Source organism: Mobula birostris, chromosome 3, assembly GCF_030028105.1.
Source record: "Mobula birostris isolate sMobBir1 chromosome 3, sMobBir1.hap1, whole genome shotgun sequence".
In the NCBI taxonomy this organism is placed as follows: domain Eukaryota; kingdom Metazoa; phylum Chordata; class Chondrichthyes; order Myliobatiformes; family Myliobatidae; genus Mobula; species Mobula birostris.
The window spans coordinates 122,397,220-122,412,024 of NC_092372.1; the positions used below are offsets into that span (position 1 = coordinate 122,397,220).

Genomic DNA, 14,805 nt, shown 5'->3' on the forward strand with positions numbered 1-14,805 from the left:
CAGTATCTTATAAAGCCTCAGCATCACATCCCTGCTCTTGTCTTCTGGACTTCTTGAAATGAATGCTAACATTCATCACTACTGACTCATCATTACCTTCCTCACTACCGACTCAACTTGCAAGTTAACCTTTAGGGTGTTCTGCACAAAGACTCCCAATTCCCTTTGTATCTCAGATTTTTGGATTTTCTCCCCATTTAGGAAATAGTTTGCTCATTTATTGTATTTCATTTGCAACTTTCTTTCCATTCTCCTAATTTGTCTAAGCCCTTCTGCAGCCTACCTGTTTCCTCAACACTACCTACCTCTCCACCAATTTCCGTATAATCTGCAAACTTGGCCACAAAGCCATCTATTCCATCATCTAAATCATTTATATACAGCATGAAAAGAAGCAGTCCCAACACTGCTAGTAACTTTCCTGTAATACCATACTCTCTTAACTTGGTAAGCAGTCTCACGTGTAGCACCTTGTCAAAGGCCTTCTGAAAGTCCAAATATACAACATTTACTGCATCCCCTTTACTAGTAATCTCCTCAAAGAATTCCAACAGGTTCGTCAGGCAGGGTTTTCCATGGAGGAAACCATGCTGACTTTGTCCTGCCCTGTCCTGTGTCACCAAGTACTTCATCATCTCATCATTAACAATTGACTCCAACATCTTCCCAACTACTGAGGTCAGGCTAACTGCTCTATAATTTCCTTTCTGCTGCCTTCCTTCTTTCTTAAAGAGTGGAGTCACATTTGCAATTTTCCAGTCATCTAGCATGATTTTTGAAAGGTCATTGCTAATGCTGCCACAATCTCTAACACTACCTCTTTCAGAACCCTATGGTGTCAGTTCATCTGGTCCGGGTTACTTATGTACCTTTAGGTCTTTCAGCTTTTTAGCATCTTCTCACTCATATTAGTAACTGCGCTCATTTCTCTTCCCTCACACCCTTCAACAACAGGATACTGCTAGCGTGTTCCACAGAGAAGACTGATGCAAAATACTCATTTAGTTCATTCGCCTTCTCCTTGTCCGCTGTTAATATTTTTCTGGCCTCATTTTCTAGTGGTCCTATATCCACTCTCATCTCCCTTTTATTTTTTTATATACTTGATAAAGCTTTTATATCCACTTTGATATTGTTGGCTAGCTTGCTTTCATATTTCATCTTGTCCCTTCTAATGATTCTTTTAGTTGCTCTCTGTAGGTTTTTAAAAGCTTCTCAATCTTCTGTCTTCCTGTTAATTTTTGCTTTGTTGTATGGCCTCTCTATGTAGATAGGGTTGAAAGAATACAGAAAAGTTTACAAGGATATTGCCCATCCAGAGGACCAGAGTTATTAGGAAAGATTAAATAGATTAGCACTTTATTCCTTGGAATGTAGGAGATTGAGAGGAGATTTGATAGAAGTATACAAAATTATGAGGGGTATAGATAATGGGGACACATGGCCAAGTGATTAAGGCACTCGACTAGCGACCTGAAGGTCATGAGTTTGAGCCCCAGCCAAGGCAGCGTGTTGTGTCCTTGAGCAAGGCACTTAACCACACATTGTTCTGTGATGACACTGGTGCCAAGCTGTATGAGTCCTAATGCCCTTCCCTTGGACAACATCGGTGTTGTGGAGAGGGGAGACTTGCAGCATGGGCAACTGCTGGTCTTCCATACAACTTTGCCCAGGCCTGCGCCATGGAGAGTGAAGACTTTCCAGGCGCAGATCCATGGTCTCACGAGGCTAACGGATGCCTTAAAAAATAGATAATGTAAATGCAAGCAGGCTTTTTTCCACAGAGAGTGTGTGGAACTACAACCAGAGGTCATGGGTTAAAGGTGAAAGGTGAAAAGTTAGGGGGATCATGAGAGGAAACTTCTTCACTCAGAGGGTTATGAGTGTGGAATGAGCTGCCAGCACAAGCGGTGCATGCAAGCTCGATTCCAACGTTTCAGCCAAGTTTGGATAGGTACATGGACGGCCGGGGTATGGAGGGCTATTGTCGTTTGGATTAGGTAGTTTAAATGGTTTAGCATGGATTAGATGGGCTGAAGGGCCTGTTTCTGTGCACAGCATTACACCCTTGCTCTTATATTCTAGTCCTCTCAAAATGCATGCTTGACATTGCACTTTCCTCCTTACCACCGACTGCAAGTTAACATTTAGGGAATCCTGCAGGAGGACTCTCAAGTTCCTCTACACCATTGATTCCTGAGTTTGCTCCCCATTTAGAAAATAGTCTGTACCTTTCTGTCGAATGCATGACCATACACTTCCCTACGTTGTATTCCACCAGCCACTTCTTTGCCCTTTCTCCCAAACTGTGCATGTCTCCCTCGATCCTTTCTCTCAGCAACTTAGAGTTTCTTGTGAATTTAATGTCTTCAACCCTATCGAGTCCTGACCATCCACCGCCCCTTTGCACGTTTCTTTTCATTCTTTCGATCAACCTTCCCAAACTTTACCATTCAGCCTGATACAAAGGGGGAATCTGCCGTGAGTGACCAGCCGACCCACAAGCCTGCAGGAGAACAACGCGTACAGACAGAAGACACCATGTACAGAGGTCAGGGTCGAACTCGGGTCGCCGACTCGCCGGAACTGCGAAACGGCGCTGTGCCCACTGCACCGCCGGTGGAAAAATCCGCGTTTCTCTCTCGATAGACGCTGAAATATTCCCAGAAACTTCTGGTTTCACTCAGTCAATGAGTAATTTCTTTCTTTCTACCACTTGGGCCAGTTCTCCGCCGGTCTGTTTATTCCCTGTTAACCTTCTATTGTTGACAGGACTTTGTATTATTACTTGTCACTGACAGACTTGTATGTTCTGCGTGTGTCTGTGTGTAACACCATCGCCATTAAGTGTTCTGGTTGCCAGTGGCTAGTTGTGAATCTATTCCAAAACTTGGCGTTGTTTATCTGGCCCGGGTTCGGGCAGCTAGTCTCAGTCGCCCAGCCTCAGGTGATTGGCCTGCCTACCTGTTGAATGGCTCTTAGCCGTTCCCCAAGGAAGTGTCGCTCTCTCACACGCCTCTTGTCCAGATCCGGTGCTTTCGATTTTGTTTCCCGGAAGAATTGAGCTGCGGGCTATGTGACTGTTCGGAGCCGGGGCTTTCGCTCTTTCTCCCCGCGATTTTAATGTGCCCGGCGTTACCCCGGGAGACCGCGGGGAGGCCACTAGGAGAACTTTATAAATATTTTTGTTTCGCCTGGTTTAAACTGGCCGAAGGACCATGACAAACTGTGAGCGAGCTCCCTGCCTCAAGGTAAGTGGTGAATAATCACCCCACCCCCAACCCCTCGGGAACAGCCCCGTCTCGATCCCTCGGGAGACCACCCTACCTACCTGTGACCCACGCTACCCGGCCCTCGGGAAGACCCTGCCTACAACCTGACCCAGTCCCTCGAGATCCCACCCTCCGGCTTTCTTGCTCTCCCCGCTTCTCTCCGGAATCTCTTTCCCTCCCCACGGACGTCACTTGACCGGTTCCTCAGGGATCGCTCTCCTAGCGTAACCCCCGCAGTTTATTCCCGGTCACCCCATTCCCCGACCCCGGAGCCTGACTTTGGCGGAAACAGGGAACGTGTCCTGAATGGATGTGGGTGGGGTGGGGGTTGTGTCACCCGGTTCACCTCTCTCCACCCCGGCTCCCGCAGACGGTACATTCCCGGCTGTGGAGTAGCGCGTTTAACCGGCCTGAGCTTGGCAAAACGAAGCGGCGGGGAGGAGAGAGGAAAAGGAGGGGAGGGGAGGGGAGAAGGAAGGAGGGGTGTAGCAGGCGCAGAGTTCCTTCTCTAATGAAATCGCGACTTCCGATCCGAGTCCTAAGCCCCCCCGGGACAGCTGAGGCTGTCTTCCCGGTCCCGTTAATGTACCTCCTAGCGAGGATGTGTCTCTGAGAGAGTCCGGTGGTTAGCTGTCTAAAAACTACCTCACCATTCACCCCGTTGTGCGGGGGACGTTGGAAATTGGACTGCGTATGACAAAACACAGCTAAGACGAAGGCAGGGAGAGACCGGCGATTGATTTTTACCAAATTTTCGGTGCAGTTTGGAGCCACTTTTTAGCTTCCATATTTTCCGGGGTGAGGAAGAGGGAAAGGCGAACCCGTCAGTGCATACCCCCCCTGAACACTCCGAGATCTCCCTCCACAACTTCTTGGTCCATCCCCCACTTCTCGTAGATGAAAGGTGCAGCACTCTTTCTCCACGACACTGAGGAAGGTATTGGCGTTGCAACTGGTCAGTTCTATCAGCTTTGCCGCTGACCTCTATCCAACTATCCACAGATAGATAGATAAGATACTTTGTTGATCCCAAAGGAAATTAAAGTGTCACAGTAGTATTACAAGTGCACAGATATTCAAATATCAGAAGAGAAGTAAGAAAGAATAAAAAAGTTAACCTTAAAAATAAGATGTACAAGTTCACACCGATAAAAGATAGTAATATTATTACCGTATAATATTATCATAATATTACACAATAATGGGTGCACATTCACACCGTCCAGATACGAAGCGATGGTGGTATTGCAGTGTCCGCGGTAACAGGGTGTGGTAAACAGAGCTCTGGTAAGCAGGGGTTAATAACAGTCTTACAGGAGGGGGGGTCATCACTTCCCTGGCTATAGGTTGACTTATTATAGATCCTCATGGCCGAGGGTAAGAATGACCTCATATATCGCTCGTTGGAGCAGCGCAGTTGTCTTAGTCTGTTACTGAAAATGCTCCTCTGTTCAGCCAAGGTGGCATGCAGAGGGTGAGAAACATTGTCCAGAATTGCCAGGATTTTCCATAGGATCATTTGTTCTACCACAGCCTCCAGTGTGTCCAGTTTGACCCCTATAACAGAGCCAGCCTTTCTAATCAGCTTATTGAGCCTGTTGGCATCATCCATGTTGATGCCACCACCCCAGCACACCACCACTTTGAAGATTGTACCGGTGACAACAGACTGGTAGAACATGTGAAGATGAGGCCTGTATACTGCAAAGGACCTCCGTCTCCTCAGGAAGTCGAGGTGGCTTTCTTGGATAGGGAGTCTTGCCACCCAGGGCATGGCCTCTTCTCATTGCTACCACCAGGGAGGAGGTACAGGAGCCTGAAAACCCACACTCAACCATTCAGGAACAGCTTCTTCCCCTCTGCCATCCGATTTCTGGATGGACTATGAACACTAGCTCTCCTTTTGCACATTATTTTAATATATATTTCTTAATGTGACATAGTAATTTAATGTACTACTGCTTTCACCACATATATTCATGATAATAAACCTGATTCTGAATCTTTCTCACTTAGAACATTTCTGACAGCTCTCTCCCCTTTTGGAACACTCCATCTCAGGAGATAAACAGACACTTTCTATAAACCCATCGACTCCACTGCTGCCTAGACTAACCCTTTCCAATGTGTCTGGTGTGAGGATGTCAACCCTTTCAGTTTCCCTGTCTTCGCCACCACGGTTCACAAGATGAGGATTTCTGTTCCAGGACTTGTGAAATACCCTTATATTTCAGGAAACATGTTCGCTCCTCTGCCATAGATGATGGAGCCCTCACTTTCATCTTCTCCATTTTCTGGCTGTCTCCCCCTCCCAGACAGAATTGGGCATTCCTTTGTTCTTCACCTTCAACCTAATCAGACTCCATATTCAGCAAATCATCCTTTGCCACTTCCACGAGCCCTAACGGGACACAGCCACCTTGCACATCTTCCCCTCATCACTCTTTCTGCTTTCTGCAGGGACCCCTCTCTCATTTTGACTCCCCCGTCCACTCATCCCTCCCCACCGGGGCATTTTTCTCTGCTACCCGAGGAGGTCCATTACTCGCCTCCACATCAGCTCCTTCACCACCATCCAGGGATAGAAACAGCCTTTGCAGGTGAGGTAGGAATTCACCTGCATCTCCTCTGACAGATTTACTGCATTTGGTGCTCTTGATGTGGCCTCCTCTATATCGGTGAGAATGAATGCAGTCTGGATAACTGTTCTGTGGAGAGCTTGAACTTGAAACGCAACAGCCACCTGGACTTCCCGTCATTTCAACTGCCCTTCCATCCTCAGTTCTTTCCACTTCCACGGACAGTCCAAACACACAAAAAGGCAACACCGCCTTTCCCTACAGCCCAATGGTATGAACGTTCAGTTATCCATTCCAGGTCACCTCTCTGTTCTGTTCCCACTCCGACTGGTGCACCTAGGGTCTCTCTCACCTTGTTTGCCTTTTGCACCCTCCTGCCAATTACCTTGAGTACTCCCCCACCACCCCACTCCCCACCGCACCCCCGCGGGCTCCATTTGCCCATCACCCACTCACCTGTCCACGTGGGTTTCTTCTCCCTAGCCCTACCCTTTCGATTTACTTCTCCATCACGTTCCCCCTGCCCATCATCCTTTTCCCACCTGATTTCACCCAATACCTTCCAGCATCTGTCACTCCCTTCCCTCCCCCACCTATCTGCATTTCTCTCCTCCTTTTGATCCACCTATGCCCCCCATCACCTCATCTCACACCTCCCTCTCATCTTTTTAGGTTGGCTAACCCTGTTCCACACTCTCATTCCTGATGCATGGTCTCATTAACTGATGAAATGTACACTCAGTATATCCTGGAACTAATGAAATGAACACTCAGTATCCCCTGTAACCAATGAAACGTACACTCAGTAACTCCTGTAACTAACGAAATGTACACTCGGTATCTCCTGTAACTAATGAAATGAACAATCACTATCTCCTGTAACTAACGAAACGTACACTCAGTATCTCCTGTAACTAACGAAACGTACACTCAGTACCTCCTGTAACTAACAAAACGTACACTCAGTACCTCCTGTAACTAACGAAACGTACACTCAGTATCTCCTGTAACTAACGAAACGTACACTCAGTATATCCTGGAACTAATGAAATGAACACTCAGTAACTCCTGTAACCAATGAAACGTACACTCAGTAACTCCTGTAACTAACGAAATGTACACTCGGTATCTCCTGTAACTAATGAAATGAACAATCACTATCTCCTGTAACTAACGAAACGTACACTCAGTATCTCCTGTAACTAACGAAACGTACACTCAGTACCTCCTGTAACTAACAAAACATACACTCAGTACCTCCTGTAACTAACGAAACGTACACTCAGTATCTCCTGTAACTAATGAAATGAACACTCACTATCTCCTGTAACTAACGAAACGTACACTCAGTATCTCCTGTAACCAATGAAACCTACACTCAGTACCTCCTGTAACTAACGAAACATACACTCAGTATCTCCTGTAACTAATGAAATGAACACTCAGTACCTCCTGTAACTGACGAAACATACACTCCCTAACTCCTGTAACTAATGAAATGAACACTCAGTGTCTCCTGTAACTAATGAAACGTACACTCAGTAACTCCTGTAACTAATGAAATGAACACTCACCATCTCCTGTAACTAATGAAATGAACACTCTGTATCTCCTGTAACTAACGAAACGTACACTCAGTATCTCCTGTAACTAACGAAACGTTCACTCAGTATCTCCTGTAACCAATGAATCGTACACTCAGTATCTCCTGTAACTAATGAAATGAACACCCAGTATCTCCTGTAACTAATGAAACGTACGCTCAATATCTCCTGTAACTAATGAAACGTACGCTCAATATCTCCTGTAACTAATGAAACGTCCACTTGGTACCTCCTGTAACTAATAAAAGTACTCTCACCAGCTCCTGTAACTAACGAACTGTACACTCAGTATCTCCTGTAACTAATGAAATGAACACTCAGTATCCCTTGCAACTAATGAAACGTACACTCAGTACCTCCTGGAACTAACAAAACGTGCACTCAGTACCTCCTGTAACTAATGAAACGTCCACTGAGTACCTCCTGTAACTAATGAAATGAACACTCAGTATCTCCTGTAACAAATGAATCGTACACTCAGTATCTCCTGTAACTAATGAAATGTACACTCAGTATCTCCTGTAACTAATGAAATGAACACTCAGTATCTCGTGTAACTAATGAAACGTATACACAGTATCTCTTGTAACTAATGAAACGAACACTCAGTATCTCCTGTAACTAATGAAACATACACTCAGTATCTCCTGTAACCAATGAATCGTACACTCAGTATCTCCTGTAAATAATGAAACGTACACTCAGTATCTCCTGTAACTAATGAAACGTCCACTCAGTACCTCCTGTAACTTATGAAATGAACACACAGTACCTCCTGTAACTAACGAAACATACACTCAGTAACTCCTATAACTAATAAAAGTACTCTCACCAGCTCCTGTAACTAATGAAATGTACACTCAGTATCTCCTGTAATTAACCAAATGTACACACACCATCTCCTGTAACTAACGAAACGTACACTCAGTTTCTCCTGTAACTAACGAAACGTACACTCACCATCTCCTCTAAGTAACGAAACGTACACTCACTTTCTCCTGTAACTAATGAAATGAACACTCATTACCTCCTGTAACTAATGAAACGTACACTCAGTATCTACTGTAACTAATGAAACGTACACTCAGTATCTCCTGTAACTAATGAAATGAACACTCAGTACCTCCTGTAACTAATGAAATGTTTACTCAGTTATTCCTGTAACTAATGAAATGTGCACTCAGTATCTCTTGTCACTAACGAAACGAACACTCAGTGTCACCATTAGCTAACAAAACGTACACTCAGTGTCTCCTGTAACTAACGAAATGTGCACTCAGTAACTCCTGTAACTAACGAAATGTACACGCAGTAACTCCTATAACTAATGAAATATACACTCACCATCTCCTGTAACTAACGAAATGAACACTCAGTACCTCCTTTAACGAACGAAACGTACACTCAGTACCTCCAGTAACTAATGAAATGTACACTCAGTAACTCCTGTAACTAATGAAACGTACACTCAGTAAATCCTGTAACTAATGAAATGTACACTCAGTAACTCCTGTAACTAATGAAACGTACACTCAGTATCTCCTGTAACTAACGAAATGTACACTCACCATCTTCTGTAACTAACAAAATGTACACTCAGTTTCTCCTGTAAATAACGAAACGATCTCCTGTAACTAACGAAACGTACGCTCAGTTTCTCCTGTAACTGACGAAACGTACACTCAGTATCTCCTGTAACTAATGAAATGAACACTCCGTACCTCCTGTAACTGATGAAATGAACACTCAGTACCTCCTGTAACTAATGAAATGTACACTCAGTAACTCCTGTAACTAACGAAGCATACTCTCACCAGCTCCTGTAACTAACGAAATGTACACTCAGTATCTCCTATAACTAACAAAACGTACACAAACCATCTCCTGTAACTAACGAAACGTACACTCAGTTTTTCCTGTAACTAACGAAATGTACACTCACGATCTCCTCTAAGTAACAAAACGTACACTCAGTTTCTCCTGTAACTAATGAAATGAACACTCAGTACCTCCTGTAACTAATGAAACGTACACTTAGTATCTACTGTAACTATTGAAACGTACACTCAGTATCTCCTGTAACTAATGAAATGAACACTCAGTGTCCACTGTAGCTAATGAAACATACACTCAGTATCTCCTGTAACTAACGAAACGTACACTCAGTATCTCCTGTAACTAATGAATCCAACACTCGGTATCTCCTGTAACTAATGAAATGAACACTCTGTATCTCCTGTAACTAATGAAATGAACACTCAGTACCTCCTTGAACCAACGAAATGTACACTCAGTACCTCCTGTATCTAACGAAACGTACACTCAGTACCTCCTGTAACTAACAAAATGTACACTCAGTACCTCCTGTAACTAACGAACTGTACACTCAGTATCTCCTGTAACTAATGAAATGAACACTCAGTATCCCTTGTAACTAATGAAATGAACACTCAGTATCTCCTGTGACAAACAAATCATACACTCAGTATCTCCTGTAACTAATGAAATGAACACTCAGTATCTCGTGTAACTAATGAAATGTACACTCAGTATCTCCTGTAACTAATGAAACGAACACTCAGTATCTCCTGTAACTAATGAAACGAACACTCAGTATCTCCTGTAACTAACGAAACGAACACTCAGTATCTCCTGTAACTAATGAATCGTACACTCAGTATCTCGTGTAACTAACGAAACGTACACTCAGTATCTCCTGTAACTAATGAAACATACACTCGTTATCTCCTGTAACTAATGAATCCAACACTCAGTATCTCCTGTAACTAATGAAACATACACTCGTTATCTCCTGTAACTAATGAATCGTACACTCAGTATCTCCTGTAACTAATGAAATGAACACTCAGTGGCCAGTGCCTCCTGTTCTGAATAAAACCCTCAGTGTATCTGTTGTACATAATAAAGTTCTTGGTAGTTTTCTGCTGCTGTAGCCCATCCACTTTAAGATTGATCATGTGTGTTCAGAGATGCTCTTCTGCACACCACTGTTGTAATGTGTGGTTATTTGCGTTACTGTCAGCTTGGACCAGTGTGGCCATTCTCCTCTGACCTCTCTCATCACCAAAGCCTTTCCATCCACAGAACTGCCACTCACTGGATGCTTTTTGTTGTTTACACCATTCTCAGTAAAGAATTATGCATGAAAATCCGAGGAGACTGGTAGTTTCTGAGATACTCAAACCACCCCATCTGGCACCAACAATCACTTTGTGGTCAAGGTTACTTATGTCACATATCTTCTCCATTCTGCAGTTTGCCCTGAGCCTTTTGACCATGTCTGCATGCTTTTCTGCACTGAGTTTCTGCCACACGATTGGCTAAATAGATATTTGCATTAATGAGCAGGTGTACAGGTGTACCTGATAAAGTGGCCACTGAGTGTAGGATGAATGCAACACCCTTCCTGTGGGATGTACAGTTGGGTCCTCAGTGTCTCTTGAGAGTTCCTGTACACCACTTGTTGGATGTGTCATTAAATGGAACAGATGATACAAAAATTTGAAGTGTAGCACATCATGAAGAGGAAAGAGATTAGAGAGTCGAAAGTTTGTTGTGTGGCTGCTTGCACCTGCTCCTCCATCTGAACGGATCAGGAGTAACCTTGTGGTTCAGTTCTGTATTCCTGCACTGACTCCACACTCCGGGGTTTCCTCAGCGTTCCCAGATCCATCAGTCATTGTGTTGAAGTGGGCAGGGCTGCTGCTGTCCATGTTGGATCCCGGAATTGGCCCATCCTCCTCATGGCCAAATGCATTAACACTTATTGCTCTAGTTTCCTTCCAACATCCCAAAGGAGTCACCGTTCTTGGGTGTCTTTGGCTGCTGTTACTTCCCCAAGTGGAGGGTAAAAGAATATTGGAGGGAGTTAATGGGATCGTGGGAAAAGTATGGGTTATAGAGGAATGTGGAGATTGAAGTGAACTGCAGTGGGTTGAATGATTTCCTAAAGTTATCAGGGAAACAATAAAGTATGATATCAGATGACATAATCCTTGGTGACTGACCCCTTACAGGTCTCTGAGGCTGAGAACTCTATACATTGAGTACTCTCTGAATAAAGGTATTTTTCCTCATTTCCATCCATGGTGGCCAACTTTTTGTCTGGAGACAGTGACTTCTGATTCGTGCTATCCCAACTAAGGGAAATATCATCCCCGTATTTGCCTTTGCAATGAGATCACATCTGGCCCTTCTGGTACGAACCCTGCCTGTTTAATCTATTCACAGGGCAAACCTTATCACCCTATCACTCCATGGCCCTGTCACAGGGATCCAGTAATGCGAGAAACCCTATCCCATCTTCTGGCCACCTTAACAGGGATAGAATTCCTCTTGTCCTTACCTATCACCACATGAGCCTCCGCATCCAACATATCATTCTCCACAACTTCCGCCATCTTCAACTAAATCCTACCACCGAACACATCTTTATCTCCCCCCAACTCTCCACTTTCCAGGGGGATTGCTCCATTCATCATTCTCTTCTCCATTCATTCCCATCCCCCCCCCCGCACTAATCTCCCTCCTGGCATTTATCCCTGGAAGGAGAAGAAGTGCCCCAGCTGCCCATTTGCCAGCTCCCACACCTCCATTCAGGCCCCCAAGCAGTCCTTCCAGGTGAGGCAACATTTCACCTGTGAATCTGCTGGGGTCGCCTGATCTGTCCGGTGCTCCCGATGTGGCCTCCTCTGCATTGGTGAGACCTGACATAGATTGGGGGACTATGTTGCTGAGCACCTCCGCTCCATCCGCAACTAGCAGCATTTCCCACTGGCCAACCGTTTTATGGGGATGAAGTAAGAAGCTGGAAAGTGATAGGTGGAAGAGGTGAATGGCTGAGGAAGAAGGAATCTGATAGGGGAGGGGAGTGGATTGTAGGAGAAAGGGAAGGAGGAGAAGAACCGGATGGATGATGGTCAAATGAGGAGCAGGGGAGCCAGAATGGGGAATGGAAAAAGAGAGAAGGCAGAGGAGGAAGAAATTATTTGGTTAGAGAAATTGATTTTCATGACATCAGATTAGAGGCTGCCCAGAGAGAATATGAGATGTTGCTCCTCCACCCTGATTGTAGCCTCATCATGGCAGTAGAGGAGAACTTGGACTGAGATGTTGGATTGGGAATGGGAACTGGAAGTTCAGTTGAACTGGGTGGCCATCGGGAGATCTTGCAATTTGCGATGGATGGAACAAAGGTGATTGATGAAGAGGTCCCCTAGTTTACCTTGGGTCTCATGAATGTAGTACCATGTCACATCGTGATTAGCATCAGATGAGATACCACGTAAACTCAAGATTCTGCAGATGCTGGAAATCTAGTCCGACAAATACAAAATACTGGAGGAGCTCAGCATCTATGGAAATGAATAAAGAGTCGACGTTTAAGGAATTGGGGTGCCAGGGTAGCATAGCAGTGAGTGTGATTCTATTACACCCCAGGGTGGAGAAGTTTGGAGTTCAATTTTGGCATCGTCTGTAGGGTGTTTCTTCATTATCTCTGACCACGTGGGTTTCTTCTGGGTGCTCTGGTTTCCCCCCCACAGTCCAAAGACGTACCGTTTAGTAGGTTAATTGGTCGTTGTAAATTGTCCTGTGATTAGGCTAGGGTTAAATAGGTGGGTTGCTGGGCTGCATCTCTAAGTAAACAAGGAATAAAGAGCCAGCATCTTTCCCGTTCCCTTCCAGTCCTGATGAAGTGTGTCGGCCTGAAACATTGACTCTTTGTTCCTCTCGATAGTTGCTGCCCGATCTACTGAATTTATCCAGCATTCTGTGTGTGTTATTCTAAGGAGTTTCCAACACCTTTGGAATTTAAAGTTGTGGGGGTCAGTTACCCAACACCCATTTGGCTAATGGGCAGTCATGTGGTGTTGGTCAGACTGCTGTGGAACTTGACAAGACCAAGACAGGGTAAAACTAAGGGATCTGTATTTATGAAAATTTACCTGCAGTTGGGAAATGTTTCTCACTCTATTCCTGGAATGTGAGTAGTATCGGCAAGCCAAGCATTAATCTCTGATCTACATTCCAATTCGTTTATCACCTGTACAAGTGGTGTGCGGGAGCCCTCAGAGACAGCGAGGACTCAGCTGTACATCCAACAGGAAGAGGGTCACATTCATCCTCCACTCAGTGGCCATTTCGTGGTGTACAGGAACTCTCAGAGGCATAAAGAACTCAGTAGTACATCACACAGGAAGAGCTTGGCATTCATCCTACACTCAGTGGTCACATATATATATATGCCTAAGACAGGGTGTATGGGGTGGTTGGTCCTGACTAAATATCAGGAAATGCCAATAGTGATTATATGGCTTCTACCACCCAAGCGAGCTCCGCCTTCATGAAGGACTTAGGTCCGGGTGCACCCTGTCTTGCTGAAGGAGCTCTGTCTATGGCGAGTGTTTGGCGCCAGAAAAATACCCAGACCAATGGTGGTGGTGTCACCTAAAATCACTGAAGTCTCCGGCAGCAGGGAGATGGATTCCAAGCTTTGGTGGAGGATTGCCTTTGTACAACAACAGCAAAGGTTGGGCGACGTCTAGTGTATGATTCCCAATTGGGAACACCAGTAGAGGTCAAATGCTCCAGTTAGATGAGCACTGCGGCAACAGAAGGCAACGGCAAACCACTGTTGAAATTTATGCCTAGTCAATCATGGAAAGAAACAAAAGAAGGAAACCAGACAACAATGTGAATGGGGTTGATTCTAATCAACAGAACAACACCTCACTCGGTAGGGGTAGTCATGTGCTGCAGGTGACACCAGACCGTCATCCAGAGACTGTAAGCAATAGGGAAAGGCTAACGGTAACAACATGGAACATCCGTACACTTTACCAGAAAGGGAAGATGGACAACACATTAAATGAAATGAAAAGGTTGGAAGTTGATATCTTTGGCCTGTCAGAAATTAGATGGACTGACAGTGCAAATTCACTAAGAATAGTTCTCTGATAATGTATTTTGGAGGTCAACAGCATATGTATGGAGTTGGAATTATTTTAAACAAACAAGTATCAAAATATCTCATGGGATATTGGGCGATACCTGATTGGCTGCTTTTAGTTAAGTTAAGGGATAACCTTTTTAACATTAGCATAATCCAAACCTACATGCCAACAAATGATGCGGATGAAGGGGATATCAACAAGTTCTATGAAGATCTCGACAGTGCTTATGAACAACGTAAATTTCAGGATATAAAATTAGTTATGGGAGATTTTAACTCCAAAGTTGGACAGGAAAAGGTTGATAACATCATAAGACCCTTTGGATTAGGGGAGAAAAATGAAAATGGAGAAAGGTTTACTGATTGCTGTGTCAGAA

General features: G+C 44.6%; 1 protein-coding gene across 3 annotated transcripts in view; it reads left to right on the forward strand.

Moving 5' to 3' along the window:
- Positions 1-2,611: 2,611 nt before the first annotated feature.
- etv7 (ETS variant transcription factor 7) overlaps positions 2,612-14,805 on the forward strand; it is an 81,384-nt gene continuing 69,190 nt past the window's right edge. Inside the window, exon 1 of one of the 3 annotated variants that reach the window (XR_011885396.1) lies at positions 2,612-3,251. Coding sequence is in view for 1 of the 3 variants with exons in the window: in XM_072253289.1 (XP_072109390.1) it covers positions 3,219-3,251 (33 nt within the window). In the remaining 2 variants the exon portion in view is untranslated. The remainder of the gene's footprint in view (positions 3,252-14,805) is intronic. The other 2 variants (XR_011885394.1, XM_072253289.1) reach the window with 2 other exon arrangements.